The sequence below is a fragment of the Panthera uncia genome, chromosome F1 (genome assembly GCF_023721935.1).
Source record: "Panthera uncia isolate 11264 chromosome F1, Puncia_PCG_1.0, whole genome shotgun sequence".
NCBI lineage: Eukaryota > Metazoa > Chordata > Mammalia > Carnivora > Felidae > Panthera > Panthera uncia.
Window position 1 is genome coordinate 9548928 of NC_064813.1, and position 25768 is coordinate 9574695.

The 25768-nt window shown below is 38.4% G+C and overlaps 1 protein-coding gene across 1 annotated transcript in view; it reads left to right on the forward strand.

The window, feature by feature from the left end:
* MAEL (maelstrom spermatogenic transposon silencer) overlaps positions 1–23772 on the forward strand; it is a 38372-nt gene extending 14600 nt beyond the window's left edge. Inside the window, exons 6-12 of the mRNA XM_049633864.1 lie at positions 897–1021; positions 1436–1490; positions 1614–1755; positions 17484–17546; positions 18543–18675; positions 22377–22452; positions 23220–23772. Of these exons, the coding sequence (XP_049489821.1) occupies positions 897–1021; positions 1436–1490; positions 1614–1755; positions 17484–17546; positions 18543–18675; positions 22377–22452; positions 23220–23416 (791 nt within the window). The 3' untranslated portion in view covers positions 23417–23772. The remainder of the gene's footprint in view (positions 1–896; positions 1022–1435; positions 1491–1613; positions 1756–17483; positions 17547–18542; positions 18676–22376; positions 22453–23219) is intronic.
* Positions 23773–25768: the final 1996 nt, after the last annotated feature.

Genomic DNA, 25768 nt, shown 5'->3' on the forward strand with positions numbered 1-25768 from the left:
GGATCTTTACAGGCTTTGTTGAGAGGTTTGCAGCTTCTTGTTCAGCTGATTACTTCTTAGTGTTGCAACTGGAACTTCTCCTTTCATTACTCTGACAGCTCCAGCTGGCTGTGGCTTCTTGGGCTTCTCCTTTCCTGCCTTCCTGGCCACCATTTTTCCCACTATGCTGAAAAAATGATTTTAAAGTAATTTGAGGTTTATAATGATGTTCCCTTCCTCCAGAAAAGATTTATGTTTGCTTTTACTAGACACCTGGAGGCCTAGCAAACCAGGCCTCCAAAGCTGTCACAAGCACATTTCTCAGCCATTCAACTTCCTCCTCTTCTGGAATTGGTAAATAACTGTAGGGGGAAAAAACTGCCCCAAAAGCTAGGCTCTCTGGAGAGCCTTTTTGAATTTCTATATTCTCTTGCATCTGGGTTTATTAATTCCTCGCTACTGTGTGCTCTTGATATTTTCAAGTATTTTAAATTTTTGTGGAAGTTTGGTCTGAATTGGTCCACTTTTTATTGCAAGTGGAAATCTTGGTTGTATAACCTTTAAAAAAGCAATCATTGCTATTAAGTTCTCCAACCTTACGTGAAAAGCAGAGGGGAATAGTGAAAACATACAGGCTTAGTCACTTAAACCTGGTTTTGAGTCCTTACTCCATTGATCACCAACTCTTAACTTACTATACTAACTTCTGTGATTCTCGGTTGTCTCTTCTCTAATAGGTGTATATCCCCTTTCTCATAAGAATATCGGATAAAGTACCTAATCATAACTAGGCTTGGTACAAGTGCTTAAACATGAGTTACTCACTATCCTCTTCCTATACCCTCCTTCCTTACCCACTTTGTCATATTTGTCTTGGTCAGATTTTGAACTCCCTACTTCCTTTTTGTTTCCTTCAGGTGATTCTAGTCACAAGATTCCTATTTCAAACTTTGAATCTGGGCATGACCAAGCAACTGTGTTACAAAACCTTTATAGGTTTATTCACCCAAACCCAGGAAGCTGGCCACCTATCTACTGCAAGGTAATTTCAGTGTAAGAATTTTTTTTTAAGGTTATCCACTTAAGGTACCAAAAGATCCACAAAAGGTACCCAAAGAAATTCTTTTAGATTAGGAGTTGAAGAACTGGGTTTTAATCTTACTAGTGTGGTGTAATCATGAACAGATGACCTTTTTCTGCATGTTGGTTTCTTCATGCGCCTACCCTGGGTCTCCCTTGCTTTTCACAAAGTCTGTTAACATTGCTTTATAAATGTAACTTTATTAATAGCAGTAGTCTTTTAAAATATATGTTGCTCTTTTTTTATGGTTCTCATTTAGTTGTCACAAACTCTTTAGTCTTTCCCTTCATGCCACTCCTATCTCCCCAGTTTGAAAGAACAACAATTGAACAACAATGTAGGAGAAAATACAAGTAAATTTTTTTCCTTCTCCAGTCTGATGACCGAGCCAGAGTCAACTGGTGTTTGAAGCATATGGCAAAGGCATCAAGTAAGTAACACTAGGTTACTGTTCAAGTGCTTTATAATGTCTGTATTTGTTTCCATTTTGATGTACATCTTCTGTGTATCTAAATTCACTAATTGTATGTCTTTTTCTATTTACCAATGGAAGAAATCAGGCAAGATCTAGAACTTCTCACTGTAGAAGATCTTGTAGTGGGAATCTACCAGCAAAAATTTCTTAAGGAGCCCTCTAAAACCTGGGTTCGGAGCCTCCTGGATGTGGCCATGTGGGATTATTCTAGCAACACAAGGTATTTATAATGATTTTGTGTTAGTGATTTTGACTTTTCTGAACTGAGAAAATATGACAAGATTGGTTTTTCCATCAATGGGCAGTGTTTTCCTATGAAACTTTGGAATCATTATTTCCTTGAATATAGGATTCCATTGATCGTCAGATACATTGTTACTTTGTCTGCAACTAAAAACAGACACACTACCAAATAACTGACAGGGCGCTTTATCACTTAGAATTTTTATACTGATGGAAGAATATATTTATTTAAACAGATGTCATATTACATAGAATTCTTGCATATATATATATATTTATATATATATATATATATATGAAATATGTAAGTAAAATAAATTGAAAATATTTTATACTTTGAAATAATTTCAGATTTACAGAAAAGTACAGAAAAGTCCTATATGTCATTCTCTCAGATTTCCTAATTGTTAACATTTATTTATTTATTTTTCAATGCTTATTTTTGGGAGAGAAAGTGCATATGTGCACGTGAGAAGGGGAGGGGCAGAGAGACAGAGGGAGACAGGGTCCAAAGCAGGCTCTGCGCTGACAGCAGAAAGCCCAGTGGAGGTCTCTAACCCACAAACTGTGAGATCATGACCTGAACCAAAGTCTGATGTTTAATGGACCGAGCCACCCAGGTTCCCCTCTAATTGTTAACATTCTAATACATTTTCTTTATAACTTGCTCTCTAGACACAGTTTCTTTTTCTGAACCACTTGAGAGTAAGTTGCTGCCATGATGCCTTTTCACTTCTAAATATCAATGTATTGTTCCTAAGAACATGTATAGTAACATGATAAAATTATCAAAACACGATATTGCCCTTGATATAATAGTGTTGTTTAATTGGAAGACCATATTCATATTTTGCTAGTGTACCAGTAATATATTTTATAGCAAAAGAAAATCTAGTCTAGGGTCCAACTCAGGAGCATATGTTGCATTTAGTTAGGTTTTTTTAGGCTCCTTTAATCTGAAATAGTTTCTCAGTCTTTGACTTTCTTTTTGTTTAGTTTTTTTTTCAAGTTTTTATTTATATTTCAGCTAACATATTGTGTAATATTAGTTTCAGGTGTAGAATGTAGTGATTGATTATTTGCATACCACACCCAGTGCTCATCACAACTGCCCTTCTTAATACCCATCACCTATTTAACCCTTCCCCCTTGCCTGAGTCCCCTTCAGTAACTCTCAGTTTGTTCTCTGTAGTTAAGAGTCTGTTTCTGGGTTTGCCTCTCTTTTTTTCCCCCCGTGTTCATCTGTTTTGTTTCTTAAATTCCACAAATGAGTGAAATCATATGGTATTTGTCTTTCTCTGACTGACTAACTTTACTTAGCATAATACTCTCTAGCTCCATCCACAGCATTGCAAATGGCAACATTTCGTTTTTTTTTCATGGCTGAGTTATATTCCTTTGTATATATCTTCTTTATCCATTCATCAGTTGATGGACATTTGGGTTCTTTTGATAATTTGGCTATTGTTGATAATGCTGTTAAAACATGGAGGTGCTTGTACCCCTTTGAATTCATATTTTTGTATCCTCTGGGTAAATACCTAGTAGTGCAATTGCCAGATGGTAGAGTAGCTCTATTTTTAACTTTTTGAGGAACTTTTTAACTTTTCCATACTATTTTCCAGAGTGGCTCATGCATGAAGTTTGCATTCCCACCAGCAGTGAGGGTTCCCCTTTCTCTACATCCTCACCAACACCTGTTGTTTCCTGTGTTAATTTTAGCCATTTTGACTGGTGTGAGGTGATAACCTTGTGGTAGTTTTGATTTGTATTTCCCTGATGATGAATGATGTTGAGCATCTTTTCATGTGTCTGTTAGCCATCTGTATGTCTTTAGAAAAATGTCTGTTCGTGTCTTATGCCCATTTTTTAACTGGATTATTTGTTTTTTGGATGTTCAGTTTTAGAAGTTCTTTATGTATTAACAAATGATGTTGGGAAAACTGGACAGCAACCATGCAAAAGAATGAAACTGGACCACTTTCTTACCATACACAAAAATAAATTCAAAATGGATGAAAGTCCTAAACGGAGACAGGAAACCATCCAAATCCTAGAGGACAACATAGGCAGTAATTGCTTTGACATTGGCCATAGCAACTTCTTACTCTAGATATCTTACTAAATATGTCTCCAGAGGCAAAGGAAACAAAGCAAAAATAAACTACTGGGACTGCATCAAAATAAAAAGCTTCTGCACAGCGAAGGAGACCATCAACAAAACTAAAAGGCAACCTACAGAATGGGAGAAGATACTTGCAAATGACTTACTGTGACTTTTTTGATCTTGACATTTTTGAAGAGAATAGGCCAGTTACTTTATAGACTGTTTCTTAGTTTTAGCTTGCCTGTTATTTCCTCATGAGTAGATTGAGGTTCTGTATTTTTGGCAGGAGTGCCACAAAAGTTAGGTGTCTTCTCAGTACGTCGTATCTGGATGCATCTGATGTCCATTTGTTCCATTACTGATGGTAACTTTGATCATGTCTGCCAGATATCGTCTGCCAGATTTCTGCCATTGAAAAGTTACTGTTTTTCACCTTAAAATTAATATTTTGTAGGGAGATATTTTGAGATTTTGTAGATCTTCTTTTCTTAGAATTTCAGCTTGCCTGTTAGTTTTCACATCCATTGATGATTTTTGCCTGAATCAGTAATTATTACATTTGTGAAGTGGTGATTTTTTTATTTTTTATTTTATATTTTTATTTATTTATTTTTACTGTTTATTTGAGAGAGAGAGAGAGCTCAAGCAATTGGGGGAAGGGCAGAGAGAGAGGGAGGCTCTAGCATGATGAGGGGCTCAAACTCAGGAACAAACAGTGAGATCATGACCTGAGCCGAAATCAAGAGTTGGACACTTAACCGACTGAGCCACCCAGGTGCCCCTGTGAAATGGTGATTTTCTGATCCAGTTGTTCCTACTACATTTATTAGTTGACATCCTACTGTAAGGAAGAGCTTTTATTTTTAAAAATAATGAGTATGGACTCATGGATTCCTGTTTTATTAAATGGGCTATAATCTTTTACTGTCAACTTATTTTTATACTTACTTTGTTTCTTCACGGCCATTGGGAGTCCCTTCAAAGCAGTGGTTTCTGTCCTTTTGGCATTTCTTCATTATTCTTTCAGTGCTTCATTGCTTTCTGGCTTAATACGTTCAGGCTCATCCTTGTACTTTCCTGCTTCAGCTTTGGGTTAGCCATTTCTCCAAGAAACCCTGGTTCCTTTAAATGGAGGAGAGTGTTTAGGAGATAGGATGTGGGTGCTAGGTATGTTCATTCCTACTAGAGCATCATTGATTCTAGTTCCCCTTAGTGGATAGAGCTAGGAAATACATGTATATACACCCCCTTCACACACATTTTTCTCTGTCTCACCATGAGTTCATACTAAACCTACAATTCCAGCTCAACACATACTGTTTTCTACTTTTCCGCTTTTCTGTTTTTGTATTTCTCTTCTCTGAGTGAAAAACCTGGCACTCAATATTCTTGTTTGTTCAGTCCTAGAATACAGTAAGTAAAAGTCAATTGTTAGAGAACTGTTAAGTGATACCACTGTAAAACGACATACTAATAGTTCAGGATTTGCTTTCAGTTATTTAGTCTGAAGATACATAGTCAAAATACTTTGTTCAAAAGTTATTTGGGTTGGTTCTTTCCCCTTCTTCAGTCTGGTGAAATTATTCATTTGAAATCTAGTTCAACCCATTTGCTTGTTTTATTGCATTTTTTCCCCATCCTTGTTGATTTTATTCTTTTTAATGTGTTTAAACAAAATGTATATGCAGAAGAATCCCTTCACTTCAGTCTAGCTCCATAAAACTCCTTGGATTGCATTGAATGTATAAATTGGGGAGAACTGAAATGTTTATAATGTTGAATTCTATCCAAGGTGAGATGTGTTTGCATTTCTCTAATCTACTTTGGGGTCTTTCAATACTTGTAAAATTCTCACACAAATTGTGCATATCTGAGACTGGATAATTTTTGTGGGGCAGTTCCTTAATAACTTTCTCTGTTTCTTCTATGAAAATCAATTTGATTAGGCTTTCTAACTTTAATGGAATCAATTTTGGTAATCTGTACTTCTCTAGGAGATTGTACGTTTTATATAAGTTTCCAAATTTATTTAAAAGTCTGCAAAGTTTCATAATTTTTAAAATTACCTCTGTTTCGGTGGTTATCTTGTGTATTTGTGTGTTTTTTCCTTAAATGAAGATAGTATATTGTCTATTCTGTTATTTTTTTCTTCAAAACAACTTTTTTTTCATTCTGTTCCTCAGTAATTTCTGCTTTTTTCTTAATTTATTGGTACTCTGGTTCTTTTTCTATTTGGGGGGATCAGAATTCATTAATTTTTATATTTTATTGGTAGGTGTTTAGTAGAGTGAATTTTCTTCTTAACATTGCTTTCAATGCATCTCATAGATTCACATACAGTATTTTGTAATTTAAAAAATATTCTGTAGTTTTAACCCATGAGTTAATAATCTCCAGGTGGAAAGGCCTTTCTGGTTTTTGTTAGTAAGTTCTGGTGTCTTTGCATTGTGATCAGTTTTGTTCATAATATTTCTTTTAAAAAAAAATTTTTTTTTAATATTTATTCATTTTTAAGAGACAGAGACAGAGTGCAAGTGGGAGAGGGGCAGAGAGAGAGGGAGACACAGAATCTGAAGCAGACTCTAGGCTCTGAGCTGTCAGCACAGAGCCCGGTGCGGGACTCGAACCCACAGACCATGAGATCGTGACTTGAGCTGAATTTGCCACTTAACTGACTGAGCCACCCAGGCGCCCCCATAATATTTCTACTTTATAGAAGTTTTGCAGTTTTTTGCTAACTTAATATATAATCAATTTTGTGAATGTTCTGTGGGCATGTGAGAAGAATATTTATTGTCGGGGTGTAGCGTTTGACATTTATCCATGAGGACTACTTTGATTATGTTTAAGTTGTTTTATCTCTTAAGAAAGACAAGGGTTGGTGAGGATGTGGTGAAAAGGGAACCCTCGGGCACTACTGGTGGGAATGTAAATTGGTACAACCGCTGTGGAAAATAAGCATGGAAAAAAAAAAAAATAGACCATGAGATCTGGTAATTCCATTACCCAAAGAAAACAAGAACACTAACTTGAAAAGATAACGTACCTACCACCCCATGTGTATTTAGAATAGCCAAGAAATGGAAGCAACCCGGGTGCCCAGTGACAAACGAATGGATGAAGGAGATTGGTGCACACAACACACACGTACACGCTGGAATATTACAGAGCCACAGAGAGAATGTATCTTGCCATTCGTGGCAACGTGGATAGACCTAGACGGTATGCCGAGTGAAATAAGTCGGATAAAGACAAATAGCATGCTTTCACATTTACGTGGACTCTAAAAACCGAGACAGACAAACTAAAAACCAAACTGACTCTTAAATACAAACTGGTAGTTGTCAGAGGGCGAGGTTGGTGAGGGGATGGGCTATTTAGGTGAGGATTAGGAGGTACAAACTTCCAGTTATTAAAAAAAAGAAAGAAACTACCTTAATCCCTTTAGCTATGTCTGCTTCATCTGTCACGTGTTGAGAATGGTGTATTAAAGTTTTCTGTTATACCGTGTTTCTATGTTTCATTGCATATCCTGTAGTTTTAAGCTGGTTACTGTGTTATTTTGGTGCCTTTACAGAAACAAATTGTGGAATTGATCTGGTATGTTGATTAAGGGCTCTTGGGGACAGTTGTCCCTGTGTTCTTGCCTGTTGAAATCTTGTTATTTATCTTTTATTTCCTTGAGTTTCTACAAATACAGCTTTATTGTTGTATTTCATTGTGTGTTGCTTTTGAGAAGTTTGGTCATTTAATTCTCTTGGCCTTTTAATTTATTTGATCTTTTTGCCTGGAGACTTTAAGGGTGTTTTTTTTATCTTTAAAAAGTCTAATAGTTTTATTACGATATTTCTCTGAGTATATTATCACAGGTCAGTTTTCTCAATTGTTTGGTGAACACTTTCAGTATGCAGAGTGAGGTCTTATTCCTGGAGATTTCTCTTGGTTATTTAATATTCTGTTCTTTTTTTCTCCTTAAGGGAGTCCAGCATATGTATGGTCCGGTTTGGTCTTCTTTGCCTACCTTTCATTTTGATCATGGTCTCTGACCCTTTTTCTTTTTCTTTCTTTTCTTTCTTTTTTCTTTTTTTACTTTTTTAATCTTTTATTCTTCCTTAGGCAGTTTGTAATTTAGTTCTTTTCTGATATAATTTTTATTTCCAGAGTTTTGTCAACTTATTTTTTTTATTTCTGTTCTTAGTTTTGAAATTTCTCACTCAGGACATGTTTTCATATCTTAAAATCCTTCTTTGAGGATATTTAATTCAACATAGAGTGTTATGTTTTAGTTTTACCTTTGTTTTGGGGATCCAGGGGACTTTGGGGAGAAGTTATCAGCTGAAGTGTTTTAAGCCCCCTTTTCAGTTTTCTTGTAGCTTTCTGTAGATCAGGGTATGTTGTTCCTTTGCATTTCGTGGACAGGGCTGCTGATTTGGGACGTTTGACATTCTTCATTCCAGTGCTCCCTCTTCTGTCTGTGTAGCAAATGGCGGTTCCTTTGAATGCTTTCAGGGTGGTGGGTCTTCCCATTTTTCTCATTCTTTTGTCCTGAAAAGTCCTGTTTTTCCCCCTCTCCCGTTTGGTTTTTTTACCTCTCTCTGTACAATTTCTCAACAACTTCTCCCTTCCTCTTACCCCCTGCTGCCCAGAAGCCTCCCCTTCCAGACTGCCTCCTAGAGTCTCACAGGTGCTTTTTAGTCAGTGCTCTGATCTATCAGGATTCTGAATATTTACAGATCTCATTGTGGAATTATTGTAATTTAATCTTAGGCTCTTTATTTCCCTTCTGTCTCTCCTCCAGTGTTTCTGGGACTCCAGTCTCCCTCTAAAGCCATATAAAATAGCTTGGTATAAACTTGAGAAATTACTCCATTGAAAATTAAGAGTTTTTCCCCCCCCCCCCCATTTATAGGTAGTTTTGTAATACTCTCTTGTTTATGCATCATCTATAGATTTTCTGTTTTGTTTATTCTTGTTAATCTGTAAAATTTATGGATGATATGTTAGCATATTTTGATTCATATACTATTACCTCAGCTATTTGTTAATGTCTTTCTAAAACTTTACCTTCAGAGTCATTCAGTGTCTATGTTATATACATTATTGACTTCTCTGTCATCCGGAGTTTTTGTGATACAATGTTTCTTAAAAGAGAACTGCACCACACACCATAAACAAAAATAAACTCAAAATGTATTAAAGACTTGAAACTATAAAACTCCTAGGGGCGACTGGGTGGCTCAGTGGGTTAAGGGTCCAGCTTCAGATCAGGTCATGATCTTGTGGTTCAATAGGGCTCTGTGCTGGCAGCTCAGAGCCTGGAGCCTGCTTCAGATTCTGTGTCTCCCTTTCAGCCCCTCCCTCGCTCTTTCTCTCCCAAAAATAAACATTAAAAAAAGAATTTAAGAAACTATAAAACTCGTAGAAGAAAACACAAGCAGTAATCTCTTTGACATCTGCTGTAGCAACATTTTTCTAGAGGTGTCTTCTCAGGCAAGGGAAACAAAAGCAAAAATAAACTATTGGGATTACACCAAAGTGAAAAGCTTTTGCACCGTGAAGGAAACCATCAACAAAATCAAAAGGCAACTTAATGGGAGAAGATATTTGCAAGTGATATATCTGATAATAGGTTAGTATCCAAAATATATGAAGAATTTTTACAACTCGGCACACACACAAAAATCTGATTTAAAAAATAAGCATAGGACCTGAGTAGTCCTTTTTCCAAAGAAGCCATACAGATGGCCTGCATGTAAGAAGATGCTCGACATCACTCCTCATGAGAGAATGCAAATCACAATCACAATGAGCTATTACCTGACACCTGTCAGAATAGCTAGAATCAAAAAGACAACAACTAACAAGTGTTGGTGAGGATGTGGAGAAAAAAGGATCCTTGTGCGTTTTTGGTGGGAATGTAAATTGGTGCAGCCACTATGAAAACAGTATTGAAGTTCCTCAAAAAATTAGAAATATCCTATGATCCAGTAGTTCCTTTACTGTGTATATCATCCAAAGAAAAAACACTAATTGGAAAAAATCTATGCACCCCAATGTTTACTGCAGCATTATCTACAATAGCCAAGATATGGAAGCAAACCAAATGCCCATCCATAGATGAATGGGTAAAGATGTGAATATTACTCAGCCATAAAAAGGAATGAGATCTTGCCATTTCCAAAGCATGGATGGACCTAGAGGGTGTTTTGCCAAGTGAAATGGGTCAAAGACAAATACCATAGGATTTCACTTATATGTGAAATCTGAAAAACAAAAGCAGAAACAGACTCCTAAATCTAGAGAACAAACTGTGAGGGGAGGGGAGGGGGAGGGGGAAAAATGGGTGAATAGGGGTAAGAGGTACAGACTTCCACTTCAGGAATGATTAAGTTACATGGATGAAAAGTGCAGCACGGGGAATATAGTCAATGGTGTCTCAGTAGTGTTGTGTGGTGACAGATGGTAGGTACGCTTGTGAGTATAGTGTAGTGTTTATTAAACATGTGGAATCACTGTTGTACAGCTGAAAGTCTCTACTTCAGTTAAAAAAATGAAAAATAATTTTAGGGGAAGGATAAATTTATGGTTACTAGGAGAAAAAAAAGGAAACCAAACAGACTGAGCAAGTATTGTGCAAAGAAAGTGAATGACATGAGTTAATGTGAAACACGTAACAGACCTATATATTTATATGCTGGGGTATTAAAATACTTGTTTGCCACTAACACCCTTTATGCAAGTTTTTATGCTGGTTCTTGATGTCAGCAGAAAGTGTTCAGAGACAAACCAATACTTTTCTCAAATAATCTTCAATTGGTTTATTGAATAAAATGGGTTGCAATTGTTTGTCATCAAAAACAACCAAACTTGTACATGTTCAGGCAATGCAACTATTTCTTAGACCAATAGCAATTGTAAAATACCTTCATTTGGAAGGTGCATTTCCACTTAAGTTAAAAAGTGAAAAATGCATGTTTTAAAATAGAAGAAACACAGTGGTGAGCTCAGTTGTGTAAGTGAAGCTACAACAAGAGTAGCTTTGGTGTATGACATTGGGGCCGGTGCCATGGGATTTTGTTAATGATGAAACTACTACAAAAGTGCTTAAAGTATTTGTAATAAACTGCTTCGGATGGGATGAATTCTAATATACAGTATTTTTTAGACAGGAGATTGTGTTGTAGTAGTCAACAGAAACTACTGTTGGAATTTGTTAGTTAATATAAGCAGATAGGACTCCTTTCAAATGCTTCTTTTGAACTTCTTTTACATTAAAGTTTATAATAAATTTTTGATAAATGCCTCTAGCTTCAGGTAGATGAAATGGATAGGTATTGGTGAAACTGAGTACAGTCAGACAAAGTGAGTATCAGAATCTCAAGAGGCTGTTGATGGCTATCCTGGAATTTTGAAGACCAGAATATTCATAACTTTTACAGATCTTCCATTCTCTTTGTTGCTTTTTGTCATAATTGTCCCTGAATCAATTCACTGTGTAATGACATCTGTTTGAAACAAGGTAGTTTTTAATCAATCAGCCAGTATTTATTGAGCATCTCCTCTGTCCCAGGCACTGTGCTGGAGGTTCAGTGGTGAACAAGATTTACGTGGTCTCTGCCTTCATGAGGCTAGCGTTTTAATGGGAAAGAGAAACATACAGTAAATAATAAAATGGTAATTTTAGCTTGTGATCAGTGCAGAGAAGGAAATCAGTAGGATACTGTTCCTCTTCTTGCAGAGAAGACTAGGTAGAAAGACTGCTTTCTAGAATAGTCAAGAATATTTTTTTTTTAAAGATGTAGTATTAAAACAGATCTGAAGCAAGAGAGAGATGCAGCCATGCAAAACTAGAAGGAAGAGCATCCTGGGCAGAGAGAGGCAAAGGCTTTGAGGTGAAAGCTTGGTGTTTACTGGAAGTTGTTAGTGTGACGGAAAGTAGTAAGCACAGGAGAGAATGTCCAAGGTGTGAGGTTGAAGAAATAAGCAAGGACCACACACACTATAAGCCTTCTTAGCTACAGGAAGGAATTTTTTCCCCGTCCCTCCCCCCTTCCCTTCTGGCAACCATCCGATCTCTGTATGTAAGGGGTACAGGAAGGAATTTTACCAAACAGGGAATAAACAGAATTTGGTTAGGTTTCTAAAAGATCCTCTTGAGTTTTTAATGGATATATTGAAAGGAGGCAAGAAGGGAAGGAAACAGTCCATAACTGTTAAACCGTTTCTCTAGTCAAGGCAAGAAATGGCTTGGACCAGAGTAGTGACAGTAGAGATGGAGAGGAATAAGTAGATTTCATCTTGGTAAAAACCAGCAGATCTTCCCGATGGACTGGATACAGGAAGAGCGTGAAAAGAAATAAAGACAATACTCAGGTTTGTAGTATATATTTCAGAGTAGACAGGGAAGAGAGAGGAGCAAGTTTAGAATGTTTTGAGGCCCTGGTGAGGTAAGATCTAGAAATAACAAGCAAGCAGCTGGTCTTCCCAGCCTAGAACTCCGTGAAGAGATTTGGATGATGCCAGCATTCATCATTTCACTATGTGCCAGGCACTGTTCTGGGCACTGAAAATGCAACGAAGAGAGACCAGTTCTCTGCTTTAATGGATCTACTGCATATTGACGAGGTTACTTAGGCAGAGGGCAAAAAGAGAAGAAGACCAAGCACAGAACCCTAACAAGCTGTGGCATTTTAATACTGAGCAGAGGCTGACTTGTTGAGGTCTCTCTGCCTGCAGGTACTATCCTGTTACACATACTGTCACATTCATCATCAGTGCTGATTCAGGTTGAAGATAGGAGGAAGATAAGTAGGATCCTAGATGCAGTAATTTCATAGATCTCATTGGGGTACTTGGTGGGGGAGGGATGTTTGTGTGCTTTTGTTCTCTGGATTTTCATTCTTTGGGGTTGTGACTTGTGGTGTTCCTGTCTTGATCTTTCTGTGTTGCAGGGTTTCTTTGAATGTCTGATTGTCTTTGGTTAGGTTCATATTTAGAAATGAGGCTGCAAAGCTGAGTGTTTAGTATTGTTCATTGGGGATTAACAACTAATTGGGCTTTACTCTAGGGGAAGCAGATAAGAGCTGGGTGCTAAGTTGAGACAAAATCCTAAATGCCAGAATATTGAGGGCTTTGTCTTAAGATACTAGCATCCGTTCTTGCTGCCTAGTTCTCTAAGAAGAGTTTACTTCTTTGGTCAGGGAACTTAACCATTCTTTGTACAGAAGAAGTTCAGCCTCCTGGTCTTAACCTCTGCTGTCTGGCCAGGGACATGTCCATGGGTTCAGAGTGTCTCTAGAGTTCTGGTAGGCAGATTTGTATAGCTGGTTCTGTGGGGGCTGAAGGCTATGACTTCCTTCGTCTAGCTTCATCGGTTAGCACTCCTTCGTTTACTTTCCATATCCCACAGGTGTGTTACACTCTCTTCCATGGAAACCTCTTTCTGTTTTCTCCTTTCCCGTGGACCTCTACTATTTTTATTCTTTTGACTGTCACTTTGATAGGATTTTGGGAGCAAGAGGAGATAAATTTATGCATTTTTAACCAGAAGCCCAGCAGATAGTAGTTTTAAGGGGTGTAGTTTTTTTTTTCTTTCAAGTAATACATTTTTTTATTTTTTAATTTAAATCCAAGTTAGTTAACATACAGTATAATCATGATTTCAGGAATAGAATTTAGTGATTAATCACATACAACACCCAGTGCCAACAAGTGTCCTCCTCAATGCCCATTGCCCTGTTAGCCCATCCCCCTACCCAATACCCCTCCAGCAACCCTCAGTTTATTCTCTGTATTTAAGAGTCTCTTATGGTTTGTCTCCCTCTCTGTTTTTATGTTATTTTTGCTTCCCTTCCCTTAGGTTCATCTGTTTTGTATCTTAAATTCCACATATGACTGAAGTCATTTGATATTTGTCTTTCTCTGACTTTTATTTCGCTTAGCATAATACCCTCTAGTTCAAGGGCACCTGTGTGGCTCAGCCGGTTGAGCGTCCAACTTCGGCTCAGGCCATGATCTCACTGTTCATGGGTTCAAGCCCCGCATCTGGCTCTGTGCCGACAACTCGGAGCCTGGAGTCTGCTTCGGATTCTGTGTCTCCCTCTCTCTCTTCCAACCCTGCCTGCACTCTGTCTCTCTCAAAAATAAATAAACATTATAAAAATGTAAAAAAATACCTCTAGTTTCATCCATGTTGTCCCAAATGGCTATCAAAAGGAATGAAATCTTGCTAAGTAATATTCCATTGTATACATACCACATCTTCTTTATCCATTCATCCATCGATGGACATTTGGGCTCTTTCCATACTTTGGCTATTGTTGATAGTGCTGCTATAAACATCCGGGTGCATGTGCCCTTAAGAGGTGAGCTTTTTATTTTGACATCATTTTAGAGTCATTTTTTCTTAGCCCAATTTTTTCAGTTTTATTTTTTATTTTTTAAAATTTACATCCAAATTAGTTAGCATATAGTGCAACAATGATTTCATGAATAGATTCCTTAGTGCCTTAGTGCCCCTTTAGCCCATCCCCCCACCCACAACCCCTCCGGTAACCCTCAGTTTGTTCTCCATATTTATGAGTCTCTTCTGTTTTGTCCCCTTCCCTGTTTTTATATTCTTTTTGTTTCCCTTCCCTTATTTTCATCTTTTTTGTCTCTTCAAGTCCTCATGTGAGTGAAGTCATATGATTTTTGTCTTTCTCTAATTTCACTTCGCATAATACCCTCCAGTTCCATCCACGTAGTTGCAAATGGCAAGATTTCATTTTTTTTGATTGCCGAGTAATACTCCATTGTATATATATACCACATCTTCTTTATCCATTCACCCGTCGACGGACATTTGGGTTCTTTCCATACTTTGGCTATTGTTGATAGTGCTGCTATAAACATGGGGGTGCATGTGTCCCTTTGAAACATCACACCTGTATCCCATGGATAAATGCCCAGTAGTGCAATTGGTGGGTCGTAGTGTAGATCTATTTTTAGCTTTTTGAGGAACCTTCATACTGTCTTCCAGAGTGGCTGCACCAGCTTGCATTCCCAAATTTTATTATTTTTTAATGTTTATTTTTGAGAGAGAGTGTGAGTGGAGAAGGGGCAGAGAGAGGGGGAGACAGAGGATCCCAAGCGGGGCTCCCCGCTGCCAGCAGCTAGCCCAAGAACTCACAAACTGAACTGTGAGATCATGACCTGAGCTGAAGTTGGAAGCTTAACCAACTGAGCCACCCAGGCGCCCTGAGTTTTTTATTTTTAACAAATATTTAGGTGGCTCTCATATATAAGGCCGAAGACTAGGGAAACACAGGAAAGAGTAACATGATTGTCCTTGCCTACAATGTCTCCTGTCTGACAAGCAATAAAGCGAAGTAAAGACAATGGAGTTGTATATGGTAATTTCTTATCACTTTTAAAAGTGTTTCCAAAGATAATGATACATCAGGGAGAAATCACTTCAGTGTGAGGGTTAAAAATAACGTGAAATACTTGATGGGGTAAATGTTGTATTTGGTTCTCCTGGAAAGATGAATAGAATTTCTATGAGCAGAGATTTGGGTTGAAGGGAGGACCTTCCAAGAGAAGAAAATGACCTGAACAGTGACTCAAAGGAATGAAGCAGGGACTGTTTAAGAGAAACTAGTGAGTCAGTTTGACTAGCATATAGAGCCTCTATAGCAGCCTAGTTCTGAGCAGGGTGTAAAGACTGGGTTATCCTTGGAAAAGAGGAGGAATCTTAATCCTGAAAGAGGAGGAAAGGACATCATTGAGACCTTTTGAGACAGGAAAAGAGGATTGTCAAGGCCTTCATGCTACACGTCATTGGAGTGAATGAGATTGTGTTGGAACTCAGGAGTAAGGTTGCAGATTTACTCAAAAGACTGACTCCCTTGTGACCTTATGACTTTGGAGTGGAATTTCATAAATAAAAGAAACCCATCTAAGAGGTGTTCAAACTGGGGCTAGATTTGAGGCTGCAAAGTGAGTATTAATAGCTTAACAAAGTGGACAAAGCAGTTCTGATATTTGACAGAGTGGATCCTCCTTTACTAGAAAATACAGTCATTCTTAGGGGGGGTTGGTGGGATGATTTTGAGGAAGAGAATCCAGAAGAAAAAAATGAAAGAAAGAAAAATACCGTATGATTTCACTCATATGTGGAATTTAAGAAACAAAACAAATGATCATGGGGGGAAAAAAGACAAACCAAGAAAGAGACTCTTAACTATAGAGAACACCAGAAGAGAATGGGGTGGAGAATGGCTTAAATAGGTGATGGGGGATTAAGGAGTGCATTATGATGAGCGGTGATATATGGACGTGTTTAATCACTAAATTGTACACCTGAAACTAATACTATACTGTGTGTTAACTGGAATTCAAATTTTAAAAAGTATAAGTGAAAACATCAAAACAGTATCATTCTTAACAGTGTAACTATTAGATTTGGAGGCATTTTCCCCTGGGATCAGATTCCTATAGGTTTGTTCTTGGGTTCTTTGTTTTTAATCTTGGAATACATTGCTGGTTTTTCAATTGCTTTTATTTCAGATACGATCTACATGGAAATGTGTATATGAGGTACTAAATTTGGGAGTTTAAGTTCCAGAAAAGGAGCAAAACTAACTGGAAATTTAAACATTACTTGATTCTGTGTGTCTGTGTAAGAACTTAGGCTGTTTCAACTCAAGCCTTCATTTTAGACCTAAGAGTTTTATGAATCCTATTTATTGAATCACTTTAGAATAGCAGTGGGAAATTCTTAATTTTATATTTAGTCTTCCATTCAGTTAAGTAACTCCAATTAAGTGCAGATAACTGACTTTTTACACTTAGTGTTTAGCATGTTTTTAGTAATTTTTAAGTGATTCTTGGTAGGTTCAGGCAAGCTTTTAATTACTCAAGTAGTAAGTACTCTTCTGAGTCTCAGTAAACTGTGCCTAGTGGAAAGATACGGGTTTATAGTGGCTGTCGTCGTAAAAATATGCTGTTCATCGTTTTCTCTCCAGTATTATCTCCTGAGGTCCCCACTCAAACATCACCTTCTCAGTGGTACCTCTCCCGGCTGCCTTACCTAAAATGTCCCCTGTCTGCAACATTTCATATCATCTTTTTCATCTTTATTTGTTTCCTCCTTAGAACTTGTCTTGATCTGATTTATTGTGTATTATGCCTACATCTTTTTTGATCTGTCTTTCCTACTAGAAAGTAAGTTTTGTGTGATTAAGAGTTTCTGTGTTTCATTCAGTACTATATCCCCAGTGCCAAGAACAATATCTGGTAAATAGTATGCACTTAGTAAACGGTTGTCAAATATGGTAACCGTGGTCACTAATGTGTCTCTGTAACACTCATTTTATTCCAAGGTAGAGTTTACCGGTTATGTGTAGTTTATGAATTTGCATCAGAGGAGATACATTAAAAGAAAACATTTTCTAAAAAAATCTCTTTTTTGTTTGTTAAATGTTAAATCTTTGAGTAAGGATGTTAGTTTTTCTTAAATGATTTTAACTAAGTAAGTGAGAAATCTGGCACATAAAAACCCTTAAACAGTGCTACTGCTGTTAAGGATATTAAAGTCCTTTTTCTTTTTTGTACAGGTGCAAGTGGCATGAAGAAAACGATATTCTCTTCTGTGCTTTAGCTGTTTGCAAGAAAATTGCGTAAGTTGGAGAAAGGAATTTCTTCCTAATGCTGTATTCTGCATTGAATTCTTAGCCATTTTGCTCGCTGTTGCTTTCACCAATGGGGTTAAACACTGTTCACTTCTATTTCCATAATTCTCTTTTTAAAAAAATGGTTGGGTTTCGTGTGTGTGTGTGTGTGTGTGTGTGTGTGTGTTTTCATGTTAACTGTTACTATTCTGCACGTGTGACACTTGTTTGGGAGAGTTAACCACCTGAGCGATTTGGGTGAACCTTCAGAAGCATTTATTGAAAATTTTCATTATAGGAGAGTGAAGTTCCCTACCATCATTAACAACAGCACCTCCTTGTTAAGGTGCTCAAAAAAGACCCTTTTCTTCTCATTTTTAAAAGTGTCTCAAAAGAGAGCGAGAGTGAGCAGGGGTGGGGCAGAGAGAGAAAGGGAGAATCTCAAGCAGGCTCCAGGTGGTCAGCACAGAGCCCAGTGTGGGGGCTTGAACTCACGAACTGTGAGATCAGGACCTGAGCCAAAATCAAGAGTCGGATGCTTAGCCAGCTGAGCCACCCAGACAGCCTGCTTCTCATTCTGTAGTGAAAACACCTGGAGCCTCAGCTCTCTGGGTGCTCTGGTGGTCCCTTTACATGGCTGGTGGCATTGGTTTTGAGGATAGATAAGTGTTTTTAAGGTTGTAGCCTAATTTCTGTTGCTGCCCTCTCCTTGCCTTAAACATTTGAGAATTCTAGTAATCTTTACTCCCATCCATGTTTCCTTATAATGAACCTGAAATTTTATCTGGTAATCAGTGGAGTATTGCTTACTAGTAATGACCAGTTTATTGTATGTATTGCTACCCATTCCCATTTCTTCTCTGAATCTCTAAATTCCTGCCCCCCCCCAATTTAGAATGGTATATCTTACATGCTTTTTCTTTATATTAGAAATTTTAAAAATCTGAATGCTTTTAGAATGAATTAGATCAGATTCTGATAATGAGCTTTTATTTCCTTTTAAAGGTACTGCATCAGTAATTCTCTGGCCACTCTCTTTGGAATCCAGCTTACAGAAACTCATGTACCACTTCAAGATTATGAGGCCAGCAACAGTGTGACACCCAAAATGGTTGTATTGGATGCAGGGCGTTACCAGGTAAGGAGCTGACTTTTAGGAGCTCCTGGTCTCTTTGTGCTACTCCATGTGGTCCTGGCCAACAACAGCTAAAGATCGGGACTTTGGTTCTCTTTTTCGTAAAACATTTTTTAAAAATCCTTTGTGGAATGTCAGACGCTTCTTAATCCAATTGGACCCAGTTGCATAAATCTTTTTTCTTCTATATTTTCCTACTATGTTTAACAGAGTTTTAGGAAAATCAAAATTAGCAATGGACTAGTCTATACAAATCATATCCAAAGTTCATTCCAAAAATTAAGTGTCTAAATGTATATAATATAAATATTTAAAATATTTACTTCAAAAATATATAAGACCTGATTTAGGATTTGATTAAAAGCTGTCTAATTTCCCTACCACCTTTCTTCCCTCCTTGCAATTTATTTACTAGTAGTCCTCTATATACTCGTAATAGCATAGCAGTTAAGAGTATACACTGTGGAGTTAGAATTCCTGAATTGCATTTCAGGCCTGCTACATGCAGTCTGTGTGTCTTTAGGCAAGTTATTTGAATTCTCTGTGCTGATTCCTTATCTGTGAAACAAGAATAATAATAAGGGCTAGTAGTTGCAGGATTAAATGCAACTAGGTATGAAAGTGCCAAGAACTCTGCCTATAGGAACATAGTACATAATAAATGTTGTTGTCACTTGAAAATAGTTCATAAAACAGTGAAAAGGGAACCCCCAAAATAGAATGAACTATTGTTACAGTCAAGGATTAGGATCTCACAAGTATTAATTATACTTAGCGAAAGAAGCAGTCTCAAAATATTATATGACATTCTTTAAAAGACCAAACAATAATGATAAAGAACATATCCAGAGTTCCCAGGGGCTTGGGCTGCCTGTGAGGGGACAGCACGAGGGAAGTTTTTGAGGTGATAGAATGGCCCTGTACCCTGACTGCAGTAGTGGTTTCACAGATCTCTTCATGTGGTAAAATTTGTAGAGGTGTACCCCCCAAAACAAGTCCATCTTAGTGTATGATAATTTAAAAAAGAGAGGGTGCCTAAATGGCTCAGTGGGTTAAGCGTCTGACTCTTGATTTCGGCTCAGCTCATGATCTCACAGGTTCGTGAGATAAAGCCCCGCTTCAGGCTCTGCACTGACACTGCGGAGCCTGCTTGGGACTCTCTGTTTCTCTCTGCCCCTCCATCACTCGTGCATGTGTGCACACTTCCTTGCTCTCTCTCAAAATAAATGCGCATTTTAAAAAATAAAACCGAGGATATCCCAGAGGTCTCTGTATATTCTTCAAGCAAGACTTTTCTTTCTCCTGTTAACTCTCAACCCAGTGATTTATCATCCAGTACCTATTTTGTGTCCTTCCGGGGACATTAGGCAATATTTGCAGACGTTCTTGGTTATCCCAGCGGGAGAAGGGGTGCTACTGGCATCAAGTGGGTAGAGGCCAGACATCCTACGATGCACAGGACAGCCTCCCACAGCAAATGTCAGTAACGCCCAGGTTGAGAAACCTTGCCTTCTTATCCCGTCATCACTGTGTTGAGACTGCCAGAATTAATCTCTGTATGTTCCCCTTCATTTTTTACATCACTCACTACAGAAACTCAGGATACCTAAATTCTCTCTCATCTCCCAGACTCTTCTTGTTTGGCTGACTGTGTTTCCCGGCCCCACCCAACTCCTGGAAAACTTTTCCGTGGGTCTCTCAACCTTAGTTATCAGCAAAATCTCAAATATCTTCAATCTTTTCTTGGGAAGATCTGTTTATCTTCTGTCTTCTAACTAAAATTTGGCTATCCTCTAAAGATACTGCTTCCCTATTAATCCTATCAAATCGTACCCTCGTGAGGCACCTGGGTGGCTCAGTCAGTTAAGTGTCTGACTTTGGTTCAGGTCATGGCCTCACAGTTCGTGAGTTCGAGCCCTGTGTCAGGCTCTGTGCTGACAGCTCAGAGCCTGGAGCCTTCTTCGGATTCTGTGTCTCCCTCTCTTTCTGCCCCTCCCCAGCTTGTGCGTGCTTGCTTGCTCTCTCTCTCTCTCTCTCAAAAATAAACACTAAAAAAAATTTTTTTTAAATGGTGTCAGCTTTTTTTCCCCTCATTTATCATGGGCTTAGATTTGAGATAGTTTTCCTTGTTTACCATTGCCTCTTATAGGCCTGTTCCTATCTTCTCCCTAAAATCCTTAGACTTTGGATCTCCTGCCATAAAGGCTCTAGCGCCTGATAACCACATCGTGGAGTCAGTGGGCCCCTGAGTGGCATGTCCTCATTCCTAGAGCAACACTGAGCCATGTTATCAGACAGGATTCCTGCCAGAATTCTTGAGGTCAGCTTCCACATAGATAATCCAAGTGCCTGACCTCTCAGTTCTTTGACTTCCCTTTCTCCGGCTGTCCTGTTTCCCACTATCCTGTCCTAGACCTTGGTGGTACCACTGGCACATACGCAGTGCTACAGCCTCTCCTGAACCTCCCTCACCCCTGCCCTTGACCTCCTTCCTTCCCAGCTTAGATCTCTGGATCTGTTTCCACTCACTTGCAACTTCAACTTCATTGACCCTCCCCCCTTTTTTTTTTTTTTTTTTTTTAATCATACTTGATTGATAAACACTACCCTGACTGAATCTAACTCTTCCCTATTCTATTCCTATACTCCTGAAGCTAAATGAGACTGAAAAGAAACTGCCATACTGACTGATCTAATCACTACCAACTTCAAGTGAGCCCTTAGTGTTACCTGTCGGCTGTCCATTTCTCCCCCTCTCCTAGAGCTTTTTCTCACCCCCTTTCTTTTTTTTGCTTTTTATTTTTTTTTAATGTTTATTTTTGAGAGAGAGAGGATGAGCGGGGGAGGAGCAGAGAGAGAGGAAGACACACAATTCAAAGCAGGCTCCAGGCTCCGAGCTGTCAGCACAGAGCCCGATGCGGGGCTCGAACCCACGAGCTGTGAGACCATGACCTGAGCCGAATCGGACGTTTAACTGACTGAGCCCCCCAGGCGCACCTTTCTCCCCTTCTTTCACTTCAGACTTCAACCGCCTCATCCCTCATTCATCCTTGTTTGAGCTGATGCCCTTGCCTCCTACTTCCCTGAGAAAATAGAAGCAATCAGAAGAGGTTTTTACACAGTCCTACCACTGCATCTGCCATGTACTCTTTGACTCCTGTTTTAATGCATGAATTGTCTGTGTTCCTGCTTAAGACCAATCCTTCCATTTATGTTTTAGATCTTATCCTCTTACCTGCTCAAAGAGGTGGCTCCAATAACTTACTTCTCTTTCCCGCATCATCAGGGTCTCTCTCTGTTCTGAATCACCAGGAAACATGCTATAGTCTGTTTTTAAAATTAATGTTTATTTATTTTGAGGGCAAGCGAGCATGAGCAGGGGAGGGGCAGAGAGAGAAGGAAGGAGAGAATCCCAGGCAGAGCCCCACATGGGAGCTGAAATCAAGAGCCAGACACTTACCTGGACTGAGCCACCCAGGTGCCCTGTAATCTCATCTTTAAAAATAAAAACCCTCTCTTGACCCCGTAATTCCCCTCCAGACACTACCCTCTGTTCCTTTTACAGCAGTCTCTTCAAAAGTTGATCAGACATTGTAAAAGTGGGTGTTTGTATTTTATAAACAGTAATTTGAAATTGAAGTAGGTGATCCAATAATTGATAAGAAAACAATTTTTTCCCTTGTATTTTTCTTTGTTACTTATAGAAGCTAAGAGTTGAGAGTCCAGGATTTTCTCATTTCAACGCTTCTAATCAGGAACAAAGGTCACACACACCCACTGGTAAGCATCGTCTAAGAATGTACCTCAGGAAGTATTGGGCCTAAAGCTTATTCAGATTCTAGGGTATGGTACTTATTAAACAGATGCTCTAAATTAGTTTTAGGTTGGGGCGCCTGGGTGGCTCGGTCGGTTGAGCATCCGACTTCGGCTCAGGTCATGATCTCACAGTCTGTGAGTTCGAGCCCCGCATCGGGCTCTGTGCTGATGGCTCAGAGCCTGAGCCTGTTTCCGATTCTGTGTCTCCCTCTCTCTCTCTCTGCCCCTTCCCTGCTCATGTTCTGTCTCTCTCTGTCTCAAAAATAAATAAAAACATTAAGAAAAAAAAATTAGTTTTAGATTATGAGGATCTTATTGAATTGGGAATTTTATTTGATATTACCACCTTAAACAATTTCAATATGTATATTTTTGTATCACTTTAATTTAGTCTTCTGATTTTTGTTCAAGGCATTTAAAATAAAGCCTTTTATTCCTGTAGCAGCTGTAGTTTTGTAGTTCTGTGATGTCTTTGGGCAGATAGGAAAATTTTAAGGCTAGTGACATGAAATTTCAAGTGGTGCCTGAAGAACTTCAATTAAGGTTTCTGGGGCTAAAAGCAGAAAGAAATATTCTTGTTCAGGCTTCTGCCTTTATTCTGAGAATCTGTTTTCCTTTACTAAGAATCTCTGTCCTATTCATGAAAGGCCTATAATAGGATAAGAGTTAATCGAGGCATCTCTAATTAATAAAACGATAAAATTGCTACATTTCTTTTCTTGTATTTCCAGTATCCTTAGGTGACTGTCCATCTGGGGTGAAAATTTCTGGCCAAAACAGCAGTGTTCGGGGAAGAGGGATTACGCGCTTACTAGAGAGCATCTCCAATTCCTCCAGCAATATCCACAAATTCTCCAACTGTGAGACATCACTCTCACCTTACATGTCCCAGAAAGATGGATACAAATCTTTCTCTTCCTTATCTTAATGATGGTACTTTTTTCAATTTCTGGAAAAATTACAAGCCCAACTTCCCTTCTGACTAGTCATGTTAAACAGATCACATGAATGATAAATGTCACTACTGTAAAAACTACTTAATTTGTAAGGAAATTCTGTTTCATAGATTAAAAATAATTGTGGTTGGAGAAGATCTTGGCATTTTTGCTTTTATTTTTTTCTTAGGGCTTGTTCTGCTTCCTGACTGTATGGTGTGAACGCCATTAAAGTTTGAGTCCTTTACAAACAAAACTGGCATTTCAGAGTTGTGCTTTTTGGGAATGTTTTGATAATCTTTTCCTCTACAATAAAGGTACTGAATATCTGTTATAAAAGTTTTTCAAATAGTGTTAATCTGTTTCTTCCCATTATGAGATGTGGAACCTTATTTAAGTACCTACTTTATAGACATATCTGTTATCTATCATCTTGGGAAATCCTTATAACCATTTTGAGAAAGGAGATTACCTCCATTTTACACACACACACACACACACACACACACACACGACTCAGAGATCCAGGTCACATTCAGGAGTAACTGTAACTGTAACTGACTCCAGGGACTGTTTCTCATATACGGCATTGTCTTCTACTTCCTTTTCATCTATTTTTTTTTTTTTTTTAACGTTTATTTATTTTTGAGACCGAGACAGAGCATGAATGGGGGAGGGTCAGAGAGAGGGAGACACAGAATCTGAAACAGGCTCCAGGCTCTGAGCTGTCAGCACAGAGCCCGACGCGGGGCTCGAACTCACGGACCGCGAGATCATGACCTGAGCCGAAGTCGGCCGCTTAACCGACTGAGCCACCCAGGCGCCCCCCTTTTCATCTATTTTTGATATCAGATCTTTTAACAAGAAAAAACTCATACAGTGTAAGTTTATATTGCGTTTTCTACTAGAAGATTTTTTTAAAAATCTTACATCCAAGCTTTGAAAACCTATCTTTCTTCAAAATCAACATGATAGTAATTGGGTTGGCTGGGGAGATGAAGGGAAGGCCTAAAATTATAATTCCGATCCATGGCTTTAGGTGCCCAAGTCCTGTTCTATGCCATCTGAATTTAATCTTGTATTATTCAACTTATATTTTAAAAATTTTGTAGCTTGTGCTGCACTTTTGTAGTATACATGTCAGATAAACCAAAACAAGAAGTTCCAGAAATTTAGGTTAGAAGAATGGCTGATCTTTCTCTTCAGAAACCCCCCAAATCTCATTAGTAAAATTCAAACTCCTGTCTCCCAATTCTTTTCAAAATTCTCTTGAAAGCAAATTTGAGGTATTAACTACCCTTCGGGAAGACTTGATGAGTGATTGGGATAAGCAAAGTTATCCTGGTTGAAAGTGATTTCTGCTCCATTTTCAGTAACATTTTCTTTGTGTTATCTGACAATATTTACAGCTTTTAACTGTTGCTGTTTGAGTTCATCCCTGAGTTTTTCCTCAGTGGCTCATTTTGAGGTGCCCATATTTCTGTACGAGATGTTCAGTGAACGTTAGAATGAATAATTTCCAGTAACATCTCCCATTCCATAGGTTGCCTTTCAGTTTTGCTGTGCAGACAGAAGCTTTTTATTTGGATGAAATCCCAATTTTTACTTTTGTTTCCCTGCCTTAAAAAGTTGCCATGGCTGGTGTTAGAGAAAGTACTGCCTGTGCTCTCTTCTGGGATTTTAATGGTTTCCTATCTTACGTTTAGGTCTTTCATCCATTTTGAATTTCTTTTTGTGTATGGTGTAAGAAAGTGGACCAGTTTGTTTCTTTTGCATGATTGCTGTCCAGTTTTCCCAACACCATTTTTTGAAGAGACCATCTTTCCTTTGGATATTCTTTCCTGCTTTGTCGAAGATTCATTGACCATGTACTTGTGGGTTCATTTCTGGGTTTTCTGTTCCACTGATTTCTGTGTCTACTTTCGTGCCAGTTCCATGCTGTCTTGATCACTACAGCTTTGTGTTATAACTTGAAATCGGGAATTATAATACACCTCCAGCTTAGCTGCACTTTTATTTTTCAAGGTTACTTTGGCTATTTGGGGTCTTGTGGTTCCAAAATGTATAAATAACTAAAAACTCAACACCCAAAAAAGCAATCCAGTTAAAAAACGGGCCGAAGACATGAACAGATATTTTCCAAAGACCAACAGATGGCCAACAGGCACATGAAAAGATGCTCAGCATCACTCATCATCAGGAAAATACAAATCAAAACCACAATGAGATATCACCTCATACCTGTCAGAATGGCTAAAATTGACACAAGAAACCACAGGTTTGTGACCATGTGAAGAAAGGGGAACCCTCTTACACAGTTGGTGGGAATGCAAACTGATGCAGCC